The sequence below is a fragment of the Hylaeus anthracinus genome, unplaced genomic scaffold, assembly GCF_026225885.1.
Source record: "Hylaeus anthracinus isolate JK02 unplaced genomic scaffold, UHH_iyHylAnth1.0_haploid 12002, whole genome shotgun sequence".
Classification (NCBI taxonomy): domain Eukaryota; kingdom Metazoa; phylum Arthropoda; class Insecta; order Hymenoptera; family Colletidae; genus Hylaeus; species Hylaeus anthracinus.
This window is the reverse complement of record NW_026534349.1, coordinates 15,474,664-15,484,913: the sequence shown is the minus strand read 5'-3', so window position 1 is coordinate 15,484,913 and position 10,250 is coordinate 15,474,664. Positions and strand designations below refer to the sequence as shown.

Below are 10,250 nucleotides of genomic sequence, written 5' to 3'. Positions count from 1 at the left end.
ACACGACAAAACATTCAAACACGCGTTTTAATGGAACTATTCACACTATTCCCGTTGACGGAACGTTCAGGTCGGTGTCTGTTAAGTGTGAATAGTTCCATTAAAACGCGTGTTTGAATGTTTTGTCGTGTCGGTGCCGGTACGTGTCGTTGCCGGAACGTGACGGTCCGTTGTCGTATAGTCTGAATCGACCTTATAATAAGTAATTGTTTAAGACAAAATAAATAATAGAACAGAAGTGATGAACAAAAGTCATGACCGAAAGCTCGATACCGCATATGCAGTACGTAATAAGTATTCGTACAGAAACCAATTTAAAATAAATGGTTCCTGTACGAATACTTATTACACTGTCTGTATATGTATATCCGTTGCGTAGATTCACCGATGAGGATAATATAAAATCTTAATCCTACACCGACCGCAGTCAACATTACACTTGGAGGAACAAATACAGTGACTCTCGTAAAACAAGAAGCAGTAAATCATCAATTGCCATGTAAATGAATCGTTTCACCCTCTAATCAGCGATATTAAATCGTCAGCTACTGGTCCCATGCACAAGAGTACGCGCTTGGCCTGCTCACCTCGCACGGGAACGATGCAAGAAAGCATCATCAAACTTCGTTACTTTCCAACGCTGAGTCATTTGAGGCTGAAACCTTCCTTACCGAGTTAACATTGAAAAGTATGTATTCAGGTCTCCGTCTACTGCACCTGCGAGCCCTAGTACACGGAGATCGATGGAAAACGGGCACAAGAGGATCCCATTACAGACTGCTGCTGCTGTTCGGGAAGGGGACTCAAGAAAGTCACTCGATTTGTTCCACGTACTATACTTACCTCCAGCGTGTCTTTCGTTAATTGTATCCGCGAATGCGGTTCTACCGGATGAGATAGCGCGTCACGCTTTCTTCTGTTTGGAAAGGATACTTTCCCAGCGGTTCCAGCTTTTGGAACCGCTCGTCCACGTCCGCCTGCTCGCTGACTTTTATCGACGTTGGAACGCGCGTAATACTGGCTAGGTTGATCCTCGTAATCGTAATCGTAATCGTCCCCGTCTCGGTAGTAATCCGAGTAGTCGGTGTAAGGGGTCTCGCGGTGGCTTGGATAACGATAGGGAGGAGGATGGTGCGAATTCGCGTAGTACGGTTTCTCATAGAGCAGGCTAGGCTTGGACGGATAGTAGTGAGGCGCGTAATTCGGCCCGTAACTCTCGTAGAGGGCCTGCTTCTTGTGAGCGAGCAAGTTATTGAGCTTCTGGACGAGGCCACGGTTAGGCGTTACGTGAAAATTTACAAACGGTTTTACCACTTTGTCGCCGTACTCGTCTTTGGTGAATTGCACGGCTAGGAGAGGATTCACGGAAACCAGGCCGAAATTTAAGCCCTGCTCGGACGAACCGTACCCTCCGTACGGATTCACCAGGGCATTGCCACCGTATTGACCGATGGGGTACGGTCCACCGGTTTGCGGTAGACCGAAACTGATCCCCCAAGTTGGCTTGACGTTTAATTTCGAAGAGTCCAGATCGCTAGCGTCGAGTCTCTGCAACCAGAGAGTCGAACAGTCACGCAGAGAGTGATCCTAGTTTCCGGCTTTTCGTGCATTCTTATCAACGCAGACTCGTATCAACGCGAAGCGACAGACACCGATCGCGACACCGTTTCTACAACGGACTCGTGTCCGCGGGAAAATGGGAAATCTCGACTCATGCTTACCCCTTCTCCGTTGGTCCTCTTCCGGGCCTCCGAGTCGTCGCTACCAGCCTCCCTCTTGGTCCTCGCGCTGTCGCTGAGTGTTTCAGAAGTCGTCGATCCACCCTCGCTGTCTTTCGTCGATAGCGTTCCATTTCCTTCCACACCAGTCTCGATAGTCTCGGCCTCGATGTTCTTGTTCAAATTGCGAGGATCGATGGGGAGGAAGAGGTCGTCCTTTCGTCCGGCGTGCTCGCCGCTAGGACACTGTTCATAGGGGACGCAAACGCAGTCCGTCGCGTAGCTCGTCGAGAAATCGTTACCGAAGTCGTTGTTGTCGTTTTCGTACAGGTTTTGAGAGAAGTAGTTGTTGCTGATGGTGCTCGCTGACCCGAGGGAATAGTCGTTGGTGCCGGGGACGGTGTTGGGGGACAGATAGTTGCCCCCCGGCGAGTAGTACTTGCCAGTCTTCTGACTTTCCGTTTTACCAAAATTCAGCTCTAGCGTGGGTTTCTCGTAGACGGGATACCGTTCGGCGTAGTTGCTCGTCGAGGCGAAACCGCTCAGACCGTTTCCATCCTTGTTTGTGGGGACTTTCACTTTGAACGCCTTCTTGTAGTCGTCGAAATCTTGGTAACCGCCAGCGGGAAGGTCGTAGGTAGCGCCCACGGATCCGTAACTTTGGCCATAGCCGACGGATGGGCTCGGGCCACCGGTTTGGCCGCCTTCTCCGTGGTGATAGTGATGATGGACGTGTTGCTGAACCGAGTCCGAACCCAAAACGGACGGTCGCAGGGCGATCTGCTTCTTGTCGATGAAGCGATCGTTACCTTCGTACAGAAAGCTGTCGCTTGCGGATCCCACCTCGTACACAGGCTTCGATCCGATGAACGACGAGCTGGGAGGACCTGGCCTTTTCAAGCCTGGGTAGGAACCGATCAGACCCGACGGGGGTCCGAACTGCGAAATCGATGGGGGATGAGGCGAACCGCCGATTCCGTAGATCACCTCTGGCGGAGGACCAGAAGAGGCGAAACCGCCAGGAGGTGATAGAGGATGCTGCAGAGGTTTCGATGAACCGTAAGGTCGTTTCACTGGAATCGCTGGTAGCGGTCTTCCGACTGGCTTAATGGTGACCGGCTGAGCGTAGATTATGTCCTGAGGATATATACCGCGGTGAGGAGAGTAGTACGGTCGACGACCCTCGATGTTTTCGCACTGTAAGTAAGATACGATATTAGTCTCAACTCGAATCTTGATCTTTCTTTTTTGCTATTAACATTTTCGGTGCTCTGCGCGAATATACTCGTCAAATTATTTCGTTCTTCTCGTGCTCAAGACGAGTTAAACCGCATGAGCTAATTTTTAATGAGTTAATGAGTTAACTCGTCTTGAGCTCTTTCCTATTTAAAAAGCTCATTGATTTAACACTTTCGCTGTGGACGAAAATAAGTAGCCGTTCGCTGCAATTATGATATTTTTTTTAATGACAAATTTCTTATAAATGTTCTAATATGATTATTTTGAAAAACATATATTTGTAGTAACTTATTTTATATATAATATGATTGTCGAACAAAAAAAATGAAGACTGAAAAATAATAAAAACAACCACATATTTTCAGTTGGATGCACATGTGCGTCATCCGCAGCGAAAGTGTTAACTCGTCTTGAGCACGACAAGAACAAAATAATTTGACGAGTATACTCGCGCAGAGCACGGAAAAGGTTAACATATTGTTGACCGGTCACGAGTTAACTCGTGCGTGCACTCGCATTATCTATTTCAGTTTATGAAACCCAGAGCTATATAGAATATTGCAAAAGCTTCGCTCACTGTGTTTAGTCCTGTTGGTTTTTGATTCTTTTTTAACGATAGAATATACTTTTCTCAGTATTTAGGTTTATATCACTCGGCCGTTCAGTAGTACAAAAATTACGAAATAATAGCTGGTGACACGAAGTATATTGCAAGTTCTGGAACGGATTAGGTACGAATTCAAGAACCTAGTGATACTTACATTCATCAATCCCAGCGAGCATAGTTTGTCCCTGATGTAGGATCGAGCGATCGTGTCGTTTCCCAATTGAAGAGCGTTCTTCACGTTAGGGTCGGCGTACACCTGATCGTAACCCTCGATGTTGCGACCCTGTCGATTAGAGACGAGAATTTCCTCGATCACCGCCTCAGCCTGCGGCAGAGAAGCAGTCGTTCGACTCGATTCTCGGATAAAACGCGCGTCTCCGCACCCAGAGATTGTCCATTAAATGGATCGCGGTCACTCACCGATCGTTGCTCCTTCGATTTGTCGTCGACGTTTTCGATGTTTTCGTTTAATTCAGAAACACCCCTGTCGCCAGTGTTGTCCGTGGGTTGCGCGCCTTCGTTTTGCCAAGACCAATCCCGTCCAGTTGGTGTCGCCTCTCGATCGAAATGCATCATGGAGGATGGTTGGATTTGGCCTTGGACCGCGCAGACAGCGGCGGCTATCCCAAATAGCCAAACGTACCCCGCTCTCATCCTAAAGTAAATAAAGAAAATATATCAGAAAATATAAATATATCAGTAGCACGACAAATCGATCCTGATAAATGAGATCCATCGTCGCGTGGCGATCGCGAGATTCGTATTGCGAACGGCGCCACAGCGAAAGCGCATCATCTCACTCGCCTTTCACCGAACCGGTTGCAGACGAAATCGAAATCGTGTTTTGTCTACGTACCTTGCACTCAGTTTCCGTTCGTTCCTCTCGAGAGAAAACAGTCGAGAAATTAATCGAAGAATAGATGCTCGACGAGATACTCCTCCAAATGACAAGACGAATAGCTCCGACTAGCGCCGATGCGAACGATATGAACGATGATCGTCTACCGACAGACGACCGTCCAACGAAAGCGAGAGGATGTATCGAGGAGAAAGTCGTTGAGCAAGTCTTTCCGCGACGTCCAGCGTCGTTTCGCGCCTACGCCACGCGCCTCTTCTATCGCTTTGTTATTTCGACAATTTTCGACTAAAGTGAAAGTCGTTGTGTAACATCCGTGGGCTGGGACGAATTTAAAACCGAACGAGATCGATACGAAAAAAAATAGATCGAAGAAGGGTCGCAGAAAAATGTTCAGAGGGTGTCCTAACGTTTTAACGAAATTACGAAAAATGGGAAAGAGAGGAAAGATGAGAGATAGATGAATCCAAGGGACTCACCTTAGGCGTGCTGGATTGCCTCGTGTCCTGATAGAAATTCCTTATAGTTGTAACGCGTCTGCAACTGACGACCGACGGCGATTGTCTGCGATGCGTCGAGGAGTTTCGCTCTCTAACCAAACACTTTCTCCATGAACGAGGTTACTCTGCGCGTTTACCGCCACCATTCGTATCTTATATAGATGTCCCTTTCGGAGATGCTGTAACAGTGTACGAGTTCACGGTGGGGTATGTTTGTGACTCACCGTGCAGCCGGACATCCGTTTTGGATAGGTTCCTCGAACCGCAGCCGCGCTCTTGCATCGGCCATCGACGCATGAAATTCCCAATCGTTCCTTGAATTCACTCTGCCCCTGTTGCATTTCGATGATCGAGATACAGCTCCGTTGGACATAACTGATTTTTCATGGGAAAACGAATGAAAAATATAGAATACTAGCTGTGCGCCGCGGTTTCACCCGCGTGGAACACTATTTATTTTATGTCGTTCGCGTTCGACTGACCAATGTATGTTGCTTCTGTTATGGTAGTGTCCATTTCGATTAGTTGTAATCATTTAAAAAATTGCAATTTGCATAGAAGGGGTGTGGTACATTAGACAATGCCAGAATTAGTAGATCTGGCCAGTCGTGGTCAGACATGGTAGCCAAACCTGTCGATTTATTTTTACGAAAACAAAGCTTCCTATGAAAAAATATCATTCTTCATTTTCGATTCGTTTTCAAGCAAAGTATCATTCTCTGTTGATGACGTTATATTTAAGACTAGCTGTGCCACGCGGTTTCACCCGCGTGGAATACTATTTATTTTATGTCGTTCGCATTTGACCGCGTGTTACGGTAACTCATATGTTTCAATCTTTTTACCCTCTTAGTGGTTGAATTTCGAAATATCCTTTCTTATTCCTTGCATACATCAGAAAGGAAACCTCAGTGCAAAATTTCAGCTTTCTAGTTTCAAGGGTGCGTTAGGGTTCAGCCTGGACGTTGATTGTAATCAGTCAGGGCTTCATTCTTATATACATATATAATATACATAAAATTTGATTGTTTGTCCGTCCCTTATTACTCACGCTGAAGAAGACTTAAGGTTTGAATATCAACGTAAACGTTTGAATATAAAATGAATCGTACTCGTGAAAATCGTGTCACTTATGCATTTAGAATTATTTTAATAAATTCCACCATAAGATCCACAGTTTCTAAGAATGACCCCAGAGAAACGTAAAGATTGAGACGACTGGTACCAGGCTGAAAACTTATCATCCTCTAGATAAATAAAATACGTAACATTGTTCTTGTACCCAAGCTCTTCGATATTACGATTAATTCGCTGGTCGAGTGGAACTTATTTGGGACATCCAAGTGTGGATGACGCGTTAGGATGTGTGACACGAGGTATATAAGTGCGTACGAACGTACGCAAGCAAATTGTGTAACGCGGGATTTTCGATAATGGACTTACGCAACCACGTCTACGAAAAGTATGAAGAGGTAAGCGTGCTCGCTTACAAATGCATGATTCTTAGAAGTAAACGCTGCGACATGTCGCGGCACCGTTTACCTCGACACGAGTTTGGTCATTGTCTTTCGAACTCGTGTTACAGGTGGGGTGGCGATACTCCGCATTTAATATTTTCAATTTACGAACTTTCTATTCCTCAGCCCTTGAAATGTAAGAATCGATTTCGTGACTTTTATTTGAATTTATAATGCACGCGGAATTTGCATATTTACCTGTTTTCATTACTCAACGAACATCCAAACGGCCATTAATTTAAAAAGTTTCCCCTGTCGTGCGTTCGCACGCCTACGCATATTCTTACGAATATCGTGAGAAGTTATTTTATGTTATTCTAGACACGCGAAGTAAAACACGAAATAAACGAATTTCTACCTACGCTAAAGATCTTAAAACCGCCGCGCAATTAGGTCTTGCTTCTTCTTTGAAAAGAATCTCACATAGAGATACAGCAGTGACGTACGTAATTTGGGAATTTTTATCATATGAATTTCCCTTTGACTCTGATAACGTAATTCTATGTACGTCGAACGTCACAGCTGCCTCTCGATATAAAATTCTCTTGAAGAAAGAAGCAAGAACTAATTGCACGCTAATACCAAGACTTTCAGCGTAGGTAGAAGTTCCTTCACTTCGTGTTTTACTTTGAAACGTGATCCAGAATAACTGGAAGCCCTAGAATATCGCATATAGTTCGTAATAGGTGTAGCTGTTCAAAGCCAAATCGACATTTTTAATAATAAAGTTACATAATATTGATGGACATATTGGAAGCCTAGATTGCCTAAACAAATGTATACGTCGATTTCTTTCGATACTCGTCATTTTCATTGACCGAACGAATGTGTAGACGCCGAGTGACGCGGCTGTAAGAAAGTTGGAAGTTTCTCCATCATTGTCCCATTGGATGGAAGGAAAGTAAACGGACCATTGTTCAACGCCAAAATATTTTCCCATTTCGGGACCGAATGGACGCACAGTGTCGGATTTTGCCGCAAATCCTGGCCAAAAGTAATAATTTCAAATTACAGTGAATTGACGCCATAGACTGTAATAATATGACTCTAAAATTATAATAGAGTACTTTTTCAACGTTAAATATCGAATATAAAAATAATTTTAATAAATATAAAATAAAATAAAATAAAATAAAATAAAATAAAATAAAATAAAATAAAGTAAAATGAAATAGAATAAAATAGAATAAAATAGAATAAAATAGAATAAAATAAAATAAAATAAAATAAAATAAATTTTAATATTTTAATAAAGTTGAAAACTACGAAATGTTTTGGCTTTATGGTCGCTGCGAAACTGCGCTACGAAACCAAAATAATTTGAAACCCCGTTATAAAAATCGATGTAAGTATTACAAAGTTTGAGTGACGTCTGTCGCTTGACTGTTTCTCGTATGAATTTCATTTCTTTATAACGGTTAAGTTCGTGTCGTGGTAGTGGTGCACATCGTTATAAATGTCTTATGGGGTGTGTAATTTTTCAAGGAAGTCGCTAAAAATGTCTGTTGAAGGAGAAAGGAAAAAAATTTTATAGACAGCTATACAAATTCTAATTCCGTACGAAAAGTTTACCAGGGCTCCCGTATTCCCGGTTTATGACGGTCAACAGATTTTGTACCGATCATTATCTGTAAATAGACAAAAATGCATTTTCCTGCTCCATATTTTTAAACCTGTGCTGTAAATGTCTCATCAGACCAGCAAGCTCTTTTCAGTGTAGAATTACATAAGCCCATCCGGTCCTATGCCATAAGTGTACCGCTCCATAGACGACGCGGCCGACAAACAAATATTAACAACTCATCAGGCCTGCCTTCGGGAACCTTCAATGCTTATTTTAAAACCAAATAGACCGCTTGATCACGCTTGATACGTAACTAATTCCTTAGGAAATGGTAACAAACTCATAGGTTCTGTATTTTTTGTTATCACAGCTGTAAACGGTGAAATACAACAATAAACCTGAATTATATTTTAATTTAGAGTATATCTGGCAACAACCAATAATGAAAGTAAGGGATTACAATTCGAAATTACACTGAAAAATTACTTTGAATTGTGGCTTAAAAACTTGACATTATAAAACTGACAACTTCAAGATCGTGTATCTCTGAAAGGATAGTACAATGAAAATCGCTATTGTCGAATAATGATGCTCTATAACTCTATCATTTATAAATAAAATGCAATACGTACATTTGTGAAATTAAGATAAACATTTTTTCACTTTTGGCCAGGATTTCGGCGAAATCCGCCACTGTGGGACGCTTCGTATATTAAATTTTCAACGGTGTACGAATATCTCCGAAAGAGATGTGCCTATTAATGAAACACTTTTAGCTTTGCAACTCCCTTTTAATTTCTTTCGATACCTTCAGAGGTGGCACACTCCCACGCGCATAAGACTGTCAGCCTTTTTGGTTCCAAAACTATGTTCCTCTCTTCCTCTGACATAAGCCTAATATATGCTGTCACTTTCTACATCTAGCGACTTTGCTGTCTCGAACACCTTTTCCGTAGCGTCGGTCGTGCCATTTCGCCGAGTCGAGATCCGGGAGAAAGTGCTCCTCGTGTTGTCGAAAACTCGCATCGGTACGAAGATGCGAGCGATTCAAAAGGAATCGACCTTTATTGTTTCAGCGGTCGATTTAACGATAGCGAATGTACGATCCGATTAGCTGGGTACACTGGAACCTGATAGACTTTCGCGTCGCACGGGCGATTGCGTAATCTGGATTTTCCACCCTCTTTCGTAACCCCGTGGGTTTTACCCGCGACATGCCGCGCTACTTAGGCCGGCGAGATCTTTATCGAATCGTTTCTTTAGGAAAGTGGTCGGGAAATCAACGACCGTATGACCTCTCCAATAATACCAGTATGAATTGCAGCAGTGGTCTCCAACCCTTTCGTCGCTAATAGCTCGGTTCGGTTTGTATACAAACCATTGGAATGACATAACTATGGTATCACGTAATTATCAACGCTATTCCGATCTTGCTTTGATTGATTTATGGACAGACAACCAGTCGTAAGTTATAGACTTTGTTGTTACAATCTTATTACACGCGTATTACGGATTACGCTTAAGATGCATTCGTTATTCTGCTCGCGTAGTCTAGTTAACGCGTGAAAAGAGTTTCATTAACGTCAGAGAAAGCAAACTCTATTTTCACTTTCCGCTTGGGTTCGCGAGCACAGAGGTGAAGAGGCGACGAAGTGACGGAAAAGTCAAGGCAGGTGCTCAAACATCCCGTCTTACGAAAAGGATATGTATTTGAAATCGTTTGCTGTGTCGAGATACAGAAATTTATCGATTTACGGTACAGAATGATTCACGGATGAGAATGAAAGGTGTGCCCTGTAGCTGGTACGCCAGGTTCGTCGAGCTGCGAGTTACCGCTGGAATCAGTGTCGGTGAGTGGAGGTTGGCGATACGCGAAATCAGTAGGTAATACGATAACCGTGTTGTTCGATCGAGTAGCTAGAAGGTGCCGCTACTAGCTCCACAGGCGCGGGAGCTGGCAAGGCGTAGGCGTACGCAGAGACCTAAAAACGAACATTTCCTTGAAGAACGTGTAGTTTGGGATCACGAGAAATTTAAATATAGCAACCATATTTGTTAATATGAAAAGGAAAGATTATAAAGTTTTAGACTCGAAGAAAATATAAGTTGCATTGCACTGATGCCTCATAGATATGGGTTGTTACGTCAGAATTCATGATTTCCTCACATAAAAGTTCCTGATTTCCTGACGTAAGAATTTTTAGACTCGAAGAAAATATAAGTTGCATTGCACCGATGCCTCATAGATA

The 10,250-nt window shown here is 43.4% G+C and overlaps 2 protein-coding genes across 2 annotated transcripts in view; both read right to left on the bottom strand.

Annotated features, from left to right (window-relative positions):
- The window catches only part of LOC128892488 (uncharacterized), a 7,540-nt gene extending 2,247 nt beyond the window's left edge, over positions 1-5,293 (bottom strand). The window contains exons 1-5 of the mRNA XM_054152930.1: positions 5,145-5,293; positions 3,985-4,219; positions 3,719-3,889; positions 1,722-2,915; positions 844-1,548 (exon numbers count right to left, since the gene is read on the bottom strand). Coding sequence (XP_054008905.1) covers positions 844-1,548; positions 1,722-2,915; positions 3,719-3,889; positions 3,985-4,219; positions 5,145-5,293 — 2,454 coding nt within the window. The remainder of the gene's footprint in view (positions 1-843; positions 1,549-1,721; positions 2,916-3,718; positions 3,890-3,984; positions 4,220-5,144) is intronic.
- A 4,585-nt stretch (positions 5,294-9,878) lies between these two features.
- The window catches only part of LOC128892487 (putative uncharacterized protein DDB_G0290521), a 2,184-nt gene continuing 1,812 nt past the window's right edge, over positions 9,879-10,250 (bottom strand). The window contains exon 4 of the mRNA XM_054152928.1: positions 9,879-9,983. Within this exon, the coding sequence (XP_054008903.1) occupies positions 9,879-9,983 (105 nt within the window). The remainder of the gene's footprint in view (positions 9,984-10,250) is intronic.